This window comes from Salmo salar, chromosome ssa19 (genome assembly GCF_905237065.1).
Source record: "Salmo salar chromosome ssa19, Ssal_v3.1, whole genome shotgun sequence".
NCBI lineage: Eukaryota > Metazoa > Chordata > Actinopteri > Salmoniformes > Salmonidae > Salmo > Salmo salar.
Window position 1 is genome coordinate 14,556,102 of NC_059460.1, and position 17,961 is coordinate 14,574,062.

A 17,961-nucleotide genomic window follows, 5' to 3' on the forward strand; every position below is an offset into this window, starting at 1 on the left:
CTTGTTCTGAGAAATTAAGGCTATTCCATGCGAGAAATTGCCAAGAAACTGAAGATCTTGTACAACGCTGTGTACCACTCCCTTCACAGAACAGCGCAAACTGTCTCAAACCAGAATAGAAAGAGGAGTGGGAGGCCCCGGTGCACAACGGAGCAAGAGGACAAGCACATTAGAGTGTCTAGTTTGAGAAACATAAGTTTCAAAACACAAGTCCTCAACTAGCAACTTCATAAAATAGTACCCGCAAAACACCAGTCTCAACGTCAACAGTGAAGAGGCGACTCCGGGATGCTGGCCTTCTATGCTAAGTTCCTCTAGCCAGTGTCTGTGTTCTTTTGCCCATCTTAATATTTTATTTTTATTGGCAAGTCTGAGATATGGCTTTTTCTTTGAAACTCTGCCTAGAAGGTCAGCATCCCGGAGTCGCCTCTTCACGGTTCACGTTGAGACTGGTGTTTTGCGGGTACTATTTAATAAAACTTCCAGTTGAGGACTTCTGATGCATCTGTTTCTCAAACTAGACACTCTAATGTACTTGTCCTCTTGCTCAGTTGTGCACCGGGGCCTCCCACTCCTCTTTCTATTCTGGTCAGAGACAGGTTGCGCTGAAGGGAGTAGTACAATGTCGCCACTGTATTTCTGATCTATTTGATGTTATGTTAATGTACCAAAAAATTTGCTTTTCTTTCAAAAACAAGGACATTTCTAATTTCAAACTTTTGAAAGGTAGTGTATATATAAACAGGGATATATATATATATATATATATATATATATATATATACACACAGTTGAAGTCGGAAGTTTACATACACCTTAGCCAAATACATTAAAACTCAGCTTTTCACAGTTCCTGACATTTAATCCTAGTAAAGATTCCCTGTTTTAGGTCAGTTAGGATCACCACTTTATTTTAAGAATGTGAAATGTCAGAATAATAGTAGAGAGAATGATTTATTACAGCTTTTATTTCTTTCATTGCATTCCCAGTGGGTCAGAAGTTTACATACACTCAATTTGTATTTGGTAGAATTGCCTTTAAATTGTTTAACTTGGGTCAAACGTTTCAGGTAGCCTTCCACAAGCTTCCCACAATAAGTTGTGTGAACTTTGGCCCGTTCCTCCTGACAGAGCTGGTGTATCTGAGTCAGGTTTGTAGGCCTCCTTGCTCGCACAAGCTTTTTCAGTTCTGCCCACACATTTTCTTTGGGATTGAGGTCAGGGCTTTGTGATGGCCACTCCAATGACTTGACTATGTTATCCTTAAGCCATTAGGCCACAACTTTAGAAGAATGCTTGGGGTCATTGTCCATTTGGAAGACCCATTTGCAACCAAGCTTGAACTTCCTGACTGATGTCTGGAGATGTTGCGTCAATATATCCACATAATTGTCCTACCTCATGATGCCATCTATTTTGTGAAGTGCACCAGTCCCTCCTACAGCAAAGCACCCCCACAACGTGATGCTGCCACTCCCGTGCTTCACGGATGGGATGGTGTTCGTCGACTTGCAAGCCTCCCCCTTTTTCCTCCAAACATAATGATGGTCAATAGGGCCAAACAGTTCTATTTTTGTTTCATCAGACCAGAGGACATTTCTCCAAAAAGTATGATCTTTGTCCCCATGTGCAGTTGCAAACCGTAGCCTGTCTTTTTTATGGCGGTTTTCGAGCAGTGGCTTCTTCCTTGCTGAGTGGCCCTTCAGGTTATGTCGATATAGGACTCATTTTACTGTGGATATAGATACTTTTGTACCCGTTTCCTCCAGCATCTTCACAAGGTCCTTTGCTGCTGTTCTGGGATTGATTTGCACCTTTTGCACCAAAGTATGTTCATCTCTAAGAGACAGAACATGTATCCTTCCTGAGCGGTATGACGGCTGCGTGGTCCCATGGTATTTATACATGCATACTATTTTTTGTACAGACGAACGTGGTACCTTCAGGCATTTGGAAATTGCTCCCAATGATGAACCAGACTTGTGGAGGTTTACACATTTTTTCTGAGGTCTTGGCTGATTTATTTTGATTTTCCCATGATGTCAAGCAAAGAGGCAATGAGTTTGACGGTAGGCCTTGAAATACATCCACAGGTACACCTCCAATTGACTCAAATGATGTCAATTAGCCTATCAGAAGCTTCTAAAGCCATGACATCATTTTCTGGAATTTTCCAAGCTGTTTAAAGGCACAGTCACTTTAGTGCATGTAAACTTCTGATCCACTGGAATTGTGATATAGTGAATTATTAGTGAAATAATCTGTCTTTAAACAATTGTTGGAAAAATGACTTGTGTCATGCATAAAATAGATGTCCTAACCGACTTGCCAAAACTATAGTTTGTTAACAAGAAATTTGTGGAGTGGTTAAAAAACAAGTTTTAATGACTCCAACCTAAGTGTATGTAAACTTCCGACTTCAGTTGTATCTACCTCAATTACCTCGTACCCCTGCACATCGGTACTGGTACGCCGTGTATGTAGCCAAGTGATCTTTACTCATTGTGTATTTATTCCTCATGATATTATTTTTCTATATTTTCCTCTCTTGTAAGTAAGCATTTCACCTGTTGTTACAAAGCATGTAACAAATAAAACTAGATTTGGAATAGGTTGTCATTTGGGGTGCAGCCAGGATGTATTTGTTTGACCATCTCGTACTGTACAGTCACAGTGCCATGGAATGCCACTGGCATGATGGCATCTCTAGTATTAAGCACTCTCTGTTAAATGTTGATGGATGAAAATGCTGTACTCACCGTGTAATTTTATTAAGGTGCTTTTTATTCTGTATCTGCATTAGATAAGAGCCCAAGCATTCAATGTTATATTTTACTAAAACGTCACCATATTTTGCAAAGATATTGGAATCCACACAGCATTATATTCATCCATTTCAGCAACTTTACTCTGAAAAAATAGTAACATACTGCAAAGCAGCCTATTTCAAAAGCTCCTACACTTTCTGTCATCACGTCTCAAAAATACACATTCTTCACATGCATCTGGAAATCAATCAGCGATAAACAGACAAATGATATGAAATATAAAATGGCAGCCGCCAGTCAGATAATATGAATGTGCTGCCTGTATGTGCTCTAGATTCCACCCAACAAAACCCTGACCTTTGTAGAATCATTATAATACCTTCTAATCTGAATAGTTGCTGTGGATATGGCCTTCCTTTTCCTGCTTGGTGGAAAGGGTATGCAGGACGATAATGGAACCATTTCAAGGGCTTCCTGCCTCTCTCTCTGCCTGCATGTGGGAATTTATGCCCGTCGGGAATGAAATTGACACAATATTTGAGTGTCACCCAGCATCATTATCATGTACATTTCAAAATGTACAGATAAGAGAGAGCATTTGAATTTTTTCCTCACTAGACCAATAGTAGTGTGTTGGTGTCATCATGCGTTCAGCATGCAGCATTATGTTATAAAGCTAAAGAGGCTGTTGTATGTAGTGATAACAGTCATGGCTATAGTCCAGGCCGTCATTGAAAATAAGAATTTGTTCTTAATTAACCTGCCTGGTAAAATAAAAGGTAAAAAAAAAAATGTCTGTTGTTAAGCAAAAGGTGGAGAAGCTGTGATATGTTTTGCTGCATAAACCTACTATGAATTATTAACTTTGAAATTATCCATTAATTTGTATTGATCAACACACGTATTAGGGGATAGAAACGTTGCCTACATCTTGTGGCCATTGAAAACGATCATTGACACATTCCTTAAAATGTTTTATCCTCGTGAAACGGACAACATTTCAGAAGCCAGATCCAATTTCGTAATTATAATAACGTCCTGACATCATGGAATCAGATCGCCAATGCCCCTCTCTCTCTGTAATGCTTTCAGTTAGCCTACCCCAGAGAAAAATAAAGAATATCCTTTGTGCAACAGTGACATCTTTTGGTTAAAAATATCCCTGCTTGGAGTTATGGAGGATGTGTGATGTCCAGCTCAACAAATCATCAATAATATTCTGTATTAGGCTACTACTGTATGCTTTTATTTAAAAAACAAATATCTGATCTAAAGATAAATAACTTATCTTAGAGAAACAATAAACACCAATGCATCCAGTAGCCTAAGACTTTAAAATAAATTGCTACCTGTGTAATAATTGTAATGTACTTTCTATAGTAGCAATATTGTAATATCTATTCCAGCCTCATCTCGGGTAACGCAGGACTCACATTTCGCGTGATTGTTCAACTGCTTTTTATGTTTAGGTATTCTGCCCACGGTTTCCACTAGCTACCACAGCCACAAAGTCAAAATTGCCTATATGGTAAAAATGTATGAAAACAAAAATGAGTTTTGGGGTTATAATTTAAAGTTAGGGTTAGGTATAAGGTTAGCAGTGGGGTTAAGGTTAGGGTTAAAGACACATTTTAAGAAAATACATTATAGAAATAGATGGGGTTCATGACTTTGTGGCTGTGGTAACTAGTCTCGCCCACGAAAAAACCTGCCATGAAAGACTATAGAAGTAAATCCATGGCTATTCAAATGAAGGCTAGTCCTTCATCCTTCACACAGGTCACAGTCATCACATGTAGGCCTACTCTCCTACCATGGACATCAAAGGCTACATATTGTTGCTTCTTCTATTCATAACAGTGACACGTAGCTATGTCCTTTCGCATATAACATTGATGTCATATACTTTTACAGATATAATCTGAGATGTCAGATATCCATATCCTGACCTATCCAATTCAACTCATCCGTGGCCAACCCTTTTCTTTTTCCAGTTGTACTTCCGTTTCTGCGCAGTAAATTGAATTCACTCAAATTGTGAAATTATACTGAGTTTCAGCAGCAGCGACTGCTGATGATATCCCCGTAGCCCACATTGTCGGTGTAAATCTGGGCAGCTATGAGTAGAACTATCGACGCTGTTGTGTCTCCCACCCAAACAAATACAATACCTGCCGACATCTCCGGACAGATGTTAGATCTAGACGAGGACGACGATTTAGAAGTTTTCAGCAAGGTAAAAATAACACTAGCCTACTAATGTGGAACGTACAGGGAAGTTTAGAAACTGAGTTGGCGCAGGGGGTTGAATGCGATATTTCTGTGCTACGTGGATAGCCTACATTTGACACTCAGTGGTGAGTTAATCGTTCAGGGATGGTTGCATTGCTTTTGTAAATCCAATGAAGTTCAGGCAGGAAAGTGCATTGTTAGGTTGCTTTCCACTTGGATAGTCTAAAATGTATCACTTACCAGTTTAAATCACTGTATTTTACGTAGTCTACATCAATGCACCCCGACTGCATCTTAAAAGTATATTTTATATCAGACATTGGCTCTAAACAGTCTTTATGTATCACCCTTTTGAATTCTCTGCTGATGTTAGTTATGTTTTTGTCAGTTTCAAAGGTCACTCGATCAGGCGCTGTCATGCAAACATCATTAGGACTAATGCCGCGTTCAAAAAAACTAAGCACTAAGGAAAAATACGAGGTCAAATCATGACGTGTGATCTTTAGCTCGGAAAGTCGGAGTTCTAGAAAGAGGCCCGAGTTGGATCACCGTTTTCCCAGGCGGAATTTGTTCCCCCCAGTTCCCAGTTGTTTTCAACGCAATGAAGTCGGAAGTCAGATTTCCGAGTTCCAAGCTCCCACTTTTGAACACTGCATACTTTATCTTGTTGCCATATACAGAGGCGTCATGCACATAGGGGGAACGTGCCCCCTTAGATTAGTCCTGCACATTTTTACATATTTTGTTGTTTCTCTGATACTACTAGCCACCTAGCAATTTTATGAAGTTGGCTTTAGCTAGCCCAGATAGGTTCACAATCTCCCAAAGTTGTAACTAGCTACCATTTCAGGCAATCATTGAAGTTAGAGTAGCTAGGTTTTCTATCTTAGATAGCATGCCAATTACTAAATGTTAGTGCTGAACGATTATCTGAAATGTTGGTTATTTACATTTTTTTAAACCACTAATTGACCAAAGTTCAATTATTTAGAATTTCATTTACTTTAGTTTTTTTGTGAACTCAATTTGCACATTGCACTGCAGTTTCTCTATACCTAAATCAGACCTAGCCAAACTGTCCGATCTTGAAGGATGTTGTCGTTTTCAACTGGCCGAAGTTATAATATAGTTTAGAGTAGAGAATCTAGTAATTAACTACAAAGACCATAATCCATGCGCGCCTATTTGTCCTGTCTATTTATTTTACACCTATGTAAAAGACTGAAGAATGCGTGATCAAGAAGTATAGAAAGTGGTTGCTTCGCGAGGTATCGCTACCTGAAAATACATGATTGAAGTGATAAATTGTATTCAGCAGTCCTAAAAGTATGCCTTATTTACTTTGAAGAACTAATAAAATAGTGATTTTTATCAGACAGCATAGGCAGCAGCTCTATAGAGATGAGATGATGACTTGGAATTAAATAATATTCATTTAAAAAAAATAGTAATATACACAACCTGAAATATTTAATTAAAGTAATGTCAATAAATGATGGTTTTAAGTGATACACAGTAATGGGCAGTCACTACCATCATGGGACTTTTGTTAATTGTTTTATTCTGTGTTACAGCATTCAACCGTCATAATGCATAGTGCATTTAATGTTAAAAAAAATGATAAGTTATTATTTTGTAATAATAGAACCGAAACCGAACCAACCTTTTGGGCTCCCGAGTGGCGCAGCGGTCTAAGGCACTGCATCTCTTTGCTAGAGGCGTCACTACAGACCCTGGTTCGATTCCAGGCTGTCTCAAATAAATAATGAAACATGTTCAATTTGGTTTAAGTAATGCAAAAACAAAGTGTTGGAGAAGAAAGTAACAGTGCAATATGTGCCATGTAAAAAAGCTAACGTTTAAGTTCCTTGCTCAGAACATGAGAACATATGAAAGCTGGTGGTTCCTTTTAACATGAGTCTTCAATATTCCCAGGTAAGAAGGTTTAGGTTGTAGTTATTATAGGACTGTTTCTCTCTATACCATTTGTATTTCATATACCTTAGAACATCCAATAGTCAAATAGGTACTTTAGTATTGCCAGCCTAATCTCGGGAGTTGATGGGCTTGAAGTCATAAACAGCGCAATGCTTGAAGCACAGCGAAGAGCTGCTGGCAAATACACGAAAGTGCTGTTGGAATGAATGCTTACGAGCCTGCTGCTGCCTACCACTGCTCAGACTGCTCTATCAAATCATAGACTTAATTATAATAACCCACAGAAATACGAGCCTTAGGTCATTAATATGGTCAAATCCGGAAACTATCATTTTGAAAACAAAACGTTTATTCTTTCAGTGAAATACGGAACCGTTCCGTATTTTATCTAACGGGTGGCATCCTTAAGTCTAAATATTGCTGTTACATTGCACAACCTTCAATGTTATGCCATAATTATGTAAAATTCTGGCAAATTAATTACGGTCTTTGTTAGGAAGAAATGGTCTTCACACAGTTCGCAACGAGCCAGGCGGCCTAAACTGCTGCATATACCCTGACTCTGCTTGCACAGAACGCAAGAAAAGTGACACAATTTCCCTAGTTAAAAGAAATTCATGTTAGCAGGCAATATTAACTAAATATGCAGGTTTAAAAATATATACTTGTGTATTCATTTTAAGAAAGGCATTGATGTTTATGGTTAGGTACACATTGGTGCAACGACAATGCTTTTTTCGCGAATGTGTTTGTTAAATCACCCGTTTGGCGAAGTAGGCTGTGATTCAATAACAGATTAACAGGCACCGCATCGATTATATGCAATGCAGGACAAGCTAGATAAACTAGTAATATCATCAACTATGTGAAGTTTGATTGTTTTTTATAAGATAAGTTTAATGCTAGCTAGCACCTTACCTTGGCTCCTTGCTGCATTCGCATAACAGGTAGTCAGCCTACCACGCAGTCTCCTCGTGGAGCGCAATGTAATCGGCCATAATCGGTGTACAAAAATACCGATTGTTATGAAAACCTGAAATCGGCCCTAATTAATTGGCCATTCCGATTAATCGGTCGACCTCTAGCCTAGACCCCCTCCGGATCACCCCCCCAGCTATCCTCACTTTTGTGCCCCCTCAGATTGTTGGGGTGCATGATGCCCCTGTTGCCTAATGTAGCAATATTTTTGATACTCTTGTCACATTTTGTTGCCAAATCTGATTGTTGCATGATCATTGCTGGATGAAAGTTATGGCCGCCAAGATCACACAACTAAGTTAACAGGGTTTTTGAAGTTCATCTGTCAGACTAGCAGAAGAATCAGACACATTTTGCAATGAACTTTCTGGCTTTCAGCAAGAAAGCCACTCATGGTGCCAACTAAGAAATTCCATGAGGTGACAGGGAATCAAATGAAGTGCATATTTGATCTAAATCGAATTTTTGCAACATCACAGAGAAAGCAGTTAAGAATTACATCGTTGTTGTTTCAGCTTGTGCTCTCCCCATTGTTTTGCAGTGCGCATCGCAGCCAGGGGAGTAGCCTAGGCAGCAGGCTATGCATTCTGCTGACTACAGTAGCCTCTCAGTTCAGTGTTATTACAGGAAGCGTCATGAAAGGACAATGATAAAAGCGTGTCGTGCTGCTGCCTGTGAACAATGGCACATCAGTTCAAGTACGCTGGAACGTTTGCATGTTGTACATGGCCTGTCCATGATTTGAATATGACAGCGACATTACCACTGGTTGTTGACCTCGGATTGTGGAAAGACAAATCATTGGCAAATGGTGCCATATTTCTTGATAAATTTCAGGGACCATTAAATAAAACTGACAGTTGAAAGTTCCTTATCAGACATCACAAACAAACTCAGTAGGATAGTCTACAGGTAGGTAGGCCTGTTAGCCATTTTATAGGATCTGAGGACATCAGATGATAAATGCATTAAACTTACCTGACCCATCAAATGTGATGAATGCACAAATTGTCACAAATGATGTGTTACCTTGTCCCAGACCTGTTGTTTTGACCCCCTCTCTCTCTCTTCCGCTCTCTGACCTGCTGTCTCGACCTGTGAATTGTCGGCTATGAAAAGCCAACTGACATTTACTCCTGAGGTGCTGACCTGTTGCACCCTCTATAACCACTGTGATTATTATTTGACCCTGCTGGTCATCTATGAATGTTTGAACATCTTGAGGAACGATCTGGCCTAAATGGTCATGTAACCTTATCTCCACCCGGCACAGCCAGAAGAGGACTGGCCACCCCTCAGAGCCTAGCTCCTGTCTAGGTTTCTCCCTAGGTTCCTGCCTTTCTAGGGAGTTTTTCCTAGCCACTGTGCTTCTACATCTGCATTGCTTACTCTTTGGGGTTTTAGGCCGGGTATCTGTATAAGCACTTCGTGACAATATTGATGTGAAAAGGGCTTTATAAAATCCATTGAGAATGGTTGACCAAGCAGGCTATGAGAGAACTGAGTAGGGTGACAAGGGTTTTATTTTCTACTGAGTAAGAGAAATCAAAAAACCATAGTGCATAAAAAGGGTACTTAAAGGTCTATAAATGAATTAAAGTAAACTGTTCGAACACCCCAAATCAAAGTTTATTTGTCACGTGCGCCAAATACAACAGGTGTAGACCTTACAGTGAAATGCTTACTTACAGGCTCTAACCAATAGTGCATAAAAAGGTATTAGGTGAACAATGAGTAAAGAAGTAAAAAAACAGTAGCAAGGCTATATACAGTAGTGAGGCTACATACAGATACCGGTTAGTCAGGCTGACATGTAGATATGGTTAAAGTGACTATGCGTATATGATGAACAGAGGGTAGCAGTAGCGTAAAGAGGGGTTGCGGGACACAATGCAGATAGCCCGGTTAGCCAATGTGTGGGAGCACTGGTTGGTCGGGCCAATTGAGGTAGTCTGTACATATGTACATGAATGTATAGTTAAAGTGACTATGCATATATGATAAACAGAGTAGCAGCTGCGTGTCTTTGACAATTTTTCGGGCCTTCCTCTGACCCCGCCTGGTGTAGAGGTCCTGGATGGCAGGCAGCTTAGCCCCAGTGATGTACTGGGCCGTACGCACTACCCTCTGTAGTGCCTTGCGGTCGGAGGCCGAGCAGTTGCCGTGCCAGGCAGTGATGCAACCAGTCAGAATGGTCTCGATGTTGCAGCTGGATAAAATCATTTATATGTTTAAAGGTAATGATTAAATAATTCTACCCTGAAACCTAACTATTAGTGATATAGTCTATGTATAATGAATAATTGGTGTTAAACAAATGTCTAACAAGGTTGGACTAGGACGAGAGGTGTGTGTGTGTGTGTAAGTAAACACCAAGAACCGTTAAACTGTGGTTGACCTGACCTAGCTTGAACTCTGATGGTTTAAGATATGAGAGGGAGTACCCCTCAAGGTTTCCCTAATCTCAGAGGAATGAAACTGTCGGCTGGGTAATGATCTACAGTGTTGAGAGTTCTGGGGAAGAAGATAGATACAGTGCCTTGCGAAAGTATTCGGCCCCCTTGAACTTTTCGACCTTTTGCCACATTTCAGGCTTCAAACATAAAGATATAAAACTGTATTTTTTTTGTGAAGAATCAACAATAAGTGGGACACAATCATGAAGTGGAACGAAATTTATTGGATATTTCAAACTTTTTTAACAAATAAAAAACTGAAATTGGGCGTGCAAAATTATTCAGCCCCCTTAAGTTAATACTTTGTAGCGCCACCTTTTGCTGCGATTACAGCTGTAAGTCGCTTGGGGTATGTCTCTATCAGTTTTGCACATCGAGAGACTGAAATTTTTGCCCATTCCTCCTTGCAAAACAGCTCGAGCTCAGTGAGGTTGGATGGAGAGCGTTTGTGAACAGCAGTTTTCAGTTCTTTCCACAGATTCTCGATTGGATTCAGGTCTGGACTTTGACTTGGCCATTCTAACGCCTGGATATGTTTATTTGTGAACCATTCCATTGTAGATTTTGCTTTATATTTTGGATCATTGTCTTGTTGGAAGACAAATCTCTGTCCAGTCTCAGGTCTTTTGCAGACTCCATCAGGTTTTCTTCCAGAATGGCCCTGTATTTGGCTCCATCCATCTTCCCATCAATTTTAACCATCTTCCCTGCCCCTGCTGAAGAAAAGCAGGCCCAAACCATGATGCTGCCACCACCATGTTTGACAGTGGGGATGATGTGTTCAGGGTGATGAGCTGTGTTGCTTTTACGCCAAACATAACGTTTTGCATTGTTGCCAAAAAGTTCGATTTTGGTTTCATCTGACCAGAGCACCTTCTTCCACATGTTTGGTGTGTCTCCCAGGTGGCTAGTGGCAAACTTTAAACGACACTTTTTATGGATATCTTTAAGAAATGGCTTTCATCTTGCCACTCTTCCATAAAGGCCAGATTTGTGCAGTATACGACTGATTGTTGTCCTATGGACAGAGTCTCCCACCTCAGCTGTAGATCTCTGCAGTTCATCCAGAGTGATCATGGGCCTCTTGGCTGCATCTCTGATCAGTCTTCTCCTTGTATGAGCTGAAAGTTTAGAGGGACGGCCGGGTCTTCGTAGATTTGCAGTGGTCTGATACTCCTTCCATTTCAATATTATCGCTTGCACAGTGCTACTTTGGATGTTTAAAGTTTGGGAAATCTTTTTGTATCCAAATCCGGCTTTAAACTTCTCCACAACAGTATCTCGGACCTGCCTGGTGTGTTCCTTGCATGCAAGGATCGGACAGTGTGGTTAGATTAACGAGAGTCTTGTCTTTAAAATGGTGTAAAATAGTCATATGTTCGAGAAATTGAAGTAATAGCATTTCTAAGGTATTTGAAAATCGCGCCACGGGATTACACTGGCTGTTGCGTAGGTGGGACGATTTCGTCCCGCCGACCCTAGAGAGGTTAATCTAACCACACTGTCCGATTTCAAAAAGGCTTTACAACGAAAGCAAAACATTAGATTATGTCAGCAGAGTACCCAGCCAGAAATAATCAGACACCCATTTTTCAAGCTAGCATATAATGTCACATAAACCCAAACCAGAGCTAAATGCAGCACTAACCTTTGATCTTCATCAGATGACAACCCTAGGACATTATGTTATACAATACATGCATGTTTTGTTCAATCAAGTTCATATTTATATCAAAAACCAGCTTTTTACATTAGCATGTGACTAGCATTCCCACCGAACACTGCCGGTGAATTTACTAAATTACTCACGATAAACGTTCACAAAAAACATAAATTATTTTAAGAATTATAGATACAGAACTCCTCTATGCACTCTATGTCCGATTTTAAAATAGCTTTTCGGTGAAAGCACATTTTGCAATATTCTAAGTAGATAGCCCGGCATCACAGGGCTAGCTATTTAGACACCCAGCAAGTTTAGCACTCACCAAAGTCAGATTTACTATAAGAAAAATGTTATTACCTTTGCTGTTCTTCGTCAGAATGCACTCCCAGGACTTCTACTTCAATAACAAATGTTGGTTTGGTCCCAAATAATCCATTGTTATATCCAAATAGCGGCGTTTTGTTCGTGCATTCAAGACACTATCCGAAAGGGTGAAGAAGGGTTACGAGCACGGCGCATTTCGTGACAAAAAAATTCTAAATATTCCATTACCGTACTTCGAAGCATGTCAACCGCTGTTTAAAATCAATTTTTATGCCATTTTTCTCGTAAAAAAGCGATAATATTCCGACCGGGAAGTCGTTTTTTATTACAAAGAGAGTGAAAGTAAAAGCATGCTATCCCCTCATGCACGAGCCTCAGTCTAATGGCCCTCTGATAGAGCACTTGCCAAACGCGCTAATGTGTTTCAGCCTGGGGATGGAATTACATCGTTCAGCTTTTTCCCGCCTTCTGAGAGCCCATGGGAGCCGTAGGAAGTGTCACGTCATGCCAGAGATCCCCTGTTTTTATTAGAGATGATCAAGGAGGGCAAGAAATGGTCAGACAGGCCACTTCCTGTAAGGAATCTTCTCAGGTTTTGGCCTGCCAAATGAGTTCTGTTATACACAGACACCATTCAAACAGTTTTAGAAACTTTAGGGTGTTTTCTATCCAAAGCCAATAATTATATGCATATTCTAGTTACTGGGCAGGAGTAGTAACCAGATTAAATCGGGTACGTTTTTTTATCCGGCCGTGCAAATACTGCCCCCTAGCCCCAACAGGTTAACACAGCTGTAGAACCTTTCGAGGATCTCAGGACCCATGCCAAATCTTTTCAGTTTCCTGAGAGGGAATAGGCTTTGTTGTGCCCTCTTTGGACCATTCCAGTTTGATGTGGACACCAAGGAACTTGAAGCTCTCAACCTGCTCCACTACAGCCCCACCGATGAGAATGGGGGCGTGCTCGGTCCTCCTTTTCCTGTAGTCCACAATCATCTCCTTAGTCTTGGTTACATTGAGGGATAGGTTGTTATTCTGGCACCACCCGGCGAGGTCTCTGACCTCCTCCCTATAGGCTGTCTCGTCGTTGGTTGGTGATCAGGCCTATCACTGTTGTGTCGTCTGCAAACTTAATGATGGTGTTGTAGTCATGCCTGGCCATGCAGTCGTGGGTGAACAGGGAGTACAGGAGGGGACTGAGCACGCACCCCTGGGGGGCTCCAGTGTTGACGATCAGCACAGCAGATGTGTTGCTACCTACCCTCACCACCTGGGGGCGGCCCGTCAGGAATTCCAGGATCCAGTTGCAGAGGGAGGTCTTTAGTCCCAGGATCCTTAGCTTAGTGATGAGCTTTGAGGGTACTATGGTGTTGAACGCTGAGCTGTAGTCAATGAATAGCATTATCACATAAGTGTTCCTTTTGTCCAGGTAGGAAAGGGCAGTGTGGAGTGCAATAGAGATTGCATCATCTGTGGATCTGTTTGGGCGGTATGCAAATTGGAGTTGGTCCCAACCCCTTCTGGTTGGGGTATGTACGTACAGTCACTGTGGGGACGACGTCCTCGATGCACTTATTGAGAAAGCCAGTGACTGATGTGGTGTACTCCTCAATGCCATTGGAAGAATCCCGGAACATGTTCCAGTCTGTGATAGCAAAACAGTCCTGTAGTTTAGCATCTGGTTTCTGGGATAATGGTGTTGATGTGAGCCATGACCAGCCTTTCAAAGCACTTCATGGCTACGGACGTGAGTGCTACGGGTCTGTAGTCATTTAGGCAGGTTGCCTTGTTGGTATTACAGACTCAATCAGGGACATGTTGAAAATGTCAGTGAAGACACCTGCCAGTTGGTCAGCACATGCCTGGAGCACACGTCCTGGTAATCCGTCTGGCCCCGCAGCCTTGTGTATGTTGACCTGTTTAAAGGTCTTACTCACGTCGGCTACGGAGAGCGTGATCACACAGTCGTCCGGAACAGCTGATGATCTCATGCATGCCTCAGTGTTGCTTTCCTCGACACGAGCATAGAAGTGATTTAGCTCGTCTGGTAGGCTCGAGTCACTGGGCAGCTCACGGCTGTGCTTCCCTTTTGTAGTCTGTAATAGTTTGCAAACCCTGCCACATAAGATGAGTGTCGGAGCCGGTGTAGTATGATTCAATCTTAGCCCTGTATTGATGCTTTGCCTGTTTGATGGTTCGTCACAGGGCATAGCAGGATTTTTTGTAAGCTTCCGGGTTAGAGTCCCGCACCTGGAATGCGGCAGCTCTACCCTTTAGGTCTGTGCGAATGTTGCCTGTAATCCATGGCTTCTGGTTGGGGTATGTACGTACAGTCACTGTGGGGACGACGTCCTCGATGCACTTATTGAGAAAGCCAGTGACTGATGTGGTGTACTCCTCAATGCCATTGGAAGAATCCCGGAACATGTTCCAGTCTGTGATAGCAAAACAGTCCTGTAGTTTAGCATCTGCTTCATCTGACCATTTTTTTTATTGACAGTCACTGGTGCTTCCTGCTTTAATTTTTGCTTGTAAGCAGGAATCAGGAGGATAGAGTTGTGGTCAGATTTACCAAATGGAGGGCGAGGGAGAGCTTTGTACGCGTCTCTGTGTGTGGAGTACAGGTGATCTAGAATTTTTTTTCCCTCAAGTTGCACATTTAACATGTTGATAGAAATTTGGTAGAACTGATTTAAGTTTCCCTGCATTAAAGTCTCTGGTTACTAGGAGCGCCGCCTCTTGGTGAGTGGTTTCCTGTTTGCTTATTTCCTTATACAGCTGACTGAGTGTGGTCTTAGTGCCAGCATCTGTCTGTGGTGGTAAATAAACAGCCACGAAAAGTATAGCTGAAAACTCTAGGCAAGTAGTGTGGCCTGCAATTTATCACAATATACTCTACTACAGGCGAGCAAAATCTAGAGACTTCCTTAGATTTCGTGCACCAGCTGTTGTTTACAAATATGCACAGACCACCCCCCCTCGTCTTACCGGAGTGTGCTGTTCTATCTTGCTGGTGCAGCGTATATCCCGCTAGCTGAATATCCATGTCGTCATTCAGCCACGATTCCGTGAAACATAGGATATTACAGTTTTTGATGTCCCGTTGGTAGGATATTCGTGATCGTACCTCGTCTAATTTATTGTCCAATGATTGCACGTTGGCGAGTAATATTGACGGTAACGGCAGCTTTCCCACTCGCCTTCTGCGGGTCCTCACGAGGCATGCCGCTCTGTGCCCTCTGTACCTACGTTTCTTTCTCTTGCAAAGGGGATGTTGGCCCTGTCGGGTGTTTGGAGAATGTCCTGTGCTTCTTGCTTGTTGAAGAAAGAAATCTTTGTCTAATCCGAGGTGAGTGATCGCTGTCCTGATATTCAAGCACTTTTTTTGCCATAAGATACGGTTGCAGAAACATTATGTACAAAATAAGTTACAAATAATGCGAAAAAACCCACATAATAGCACAATTGGTTGTGCACAACTGCTGCCATTTCTTCCGGCGCCATTTTATCTCAAACATAGATAAATGTGTAAGTGAGGTCTGCATAGCAGAACAGGGTTAACTCAAGCCATAATGTCAGAGCACAGAATATAAAGGGATGGCCAGTTCCAAATATCTGAAGCAGGTAGGCTACAAAGATGCAAATAAATGATCAAGGATCTGTTCTTAAATGTTTTAGCATAAACATGATTTTAAGCATACTTATTTATTATTATGATACGTTTTAAATATATGCATTTTGAATAGAAAATTCTAGCATAACGTTTTTAACTGGGGAACTCCATTTCCCCTATGCTGGACGGAGGTGGTATCACCTAACACACCCCTCCATTTCAGGATAATAGGACGTGCCAATTAGCGGCATGCTCTCTAACAAGTGCACCTGGCCTCTGTGCGGCAGACAAGGCACCAGAAAAGGGCTGCAAAAACTCAAATGGTAAAACTTAGAAATAATTGTTAGAATTAATATATGCAGCAATTCAATAAAGGTATGTCTTTTGATATTTGAAATGGAAACCACATGTTGGGTCATTATTTGATGGGACACTAAATGTTTGGTGCAAGTTAATGTTAACGTGCAAAGGAAAGGGCTTTTTAGCTGTGAAGCTACATGTGGTATTCGCATCACAAGATGGTGTTGTGTAACAGTCTCTTACACGATGTACTGTATGGTATTTACTGTAGTCTGTTGTGACAAAGTAACTGGCCAGCGCACGTGCGTTTTGGTTCTGGGTTTCTCCTCCAGATTATTTAAATCAGTTCTGCCCTTCATGATTTGTTTTTCTAGGATTCGACTCTTGCAGAGGGGAGTATGTTCAACGCCTCAATGCAGACATCCCCAGGCTCCATGGTCAACCAGTGTAAGTTTGAGGAGGATGAGGAGGGTGACTCTAAAGACATCTTCATTACTGTGGACAACCCAGAGAGTCATGTGACTGCCATTGAGACCTTCATCACCTACAGAGTTCTGACCAAGGTGAGGGGGGGTGTGTAATGTACTGTATGTCCTCTAGAATTTGAATTGCATCAATTGTACAGTATATACTAGACTGTGTATTTGCCAAAAGAATTAAGTTAATCTGGTCTTTACTGTGTTTCTCTCTCTCTCTGCCTGCCTCAGACCACACGGAGTGAGTTTGACAACTCTGAGTACGAAGTCCGCAGGCGCTACCAAGACTTCCTCTGGCTCAAAGGGAAACTGGAGGAGGCCCACTCTACTCTCATTGTTCATGTATGTAGTGTCTGACCTGTGAAGGAATTGAGAATTTGGTTCAACTCCATACTATCGATCCACTGTACATATTTCTGAGCTCCGTTTTAATCCTCTTCCCTGTCCTTAGCCTCTGCCGGAGAAGTTTGTGGTGAAGGGGATGGTGGAGAGGTTCAATGGTGATTTCATCGAGACACGGAGGAAAGCTCTCCACAAGTTCCTTAATCGTATCGCTGATCACCCCATTCTGTCCTGCAGCGAAGACTTCAAAGTCTTCCTTAGTGCTCAGGCCTGGGTAAGCAAGCATATACCAAACGCAAAAAATAAACGTACACCAAACACATAATCCATAAAAGCTTTCAGACTGCACAAAAGACAGATGTTACGCAGTCAGACTACACACACACACACACACCTGCTACGTCAAGCTAGTCTAACTCGCACATGGTATAGTCACGCTGCCCTACCACTAAACCTGATTAGCCTACTAATTTAATGCCTAGACTTTAACTCTGAATGAATGCCTCCCTTGTGTCCCAGTGTCTGTAACATGTTATCAGTTTACGGTTTAGTTTATACATTTTGTTGTACCATTAAAAAAAAAAAAAAACAAGCACACAAAACTTGAAAAAGACATAAATGCACATGAGTAAAACATGAAGGATAACACACAATAAAGTCTGGGACTTACTCCCATTGTTAAATCATGGAGTATAACACACAATAAAGTCTGGGACTTACTCCCATTGTTAAATCATGGAGTATAACACACAATAAAGTCTGGGACTTACTCCCATTGTTAAATCATGGAGTATAACACACAATAAAGTCTGGGACTTACTCCCATTGTTAAATCATGGAGTATAACACACAATAAAGTCTGGGACTT

General features: G+C 41.4%; 1 protein-coding gene across 2 annotated transcripts in view; it reads left to right on the forward strand.

Annotated features, from left to right (window-relative positions):
• The first annotated feature begins 4,772 nt into the window (after nt 1-4,772).
• Nucleotides 4,773-17,961, forward strand: part of snx7 (sorting nexin 7) — a 47,707-nt gene continuing 34,518 nt past the window's right edge. For both annotated transcript variants that reach the window (XM_014157379.2, XM_014157380.2), the window contains exons 1-4: nt 4,773-5,004; nt 16,650-16,838; nt 16,983-17,093; nt 17,203-17,367. In XM_014157379.2, coding sequence (XP_014012854.1) covers nt 4,888-5,004; nt 16,650-16,838; nt 16,983-17,093; nt 17,203-17,367 — 582 coding nt within the window. In that variant the 5' untranslated portion in view covers nt 4,773-4,887. The remainder of the gene's footprint in view (nt 5,005-16,649; nt 16,839-16,982; nt 17,094-17,202; nt 17,368-17,961) is intronic.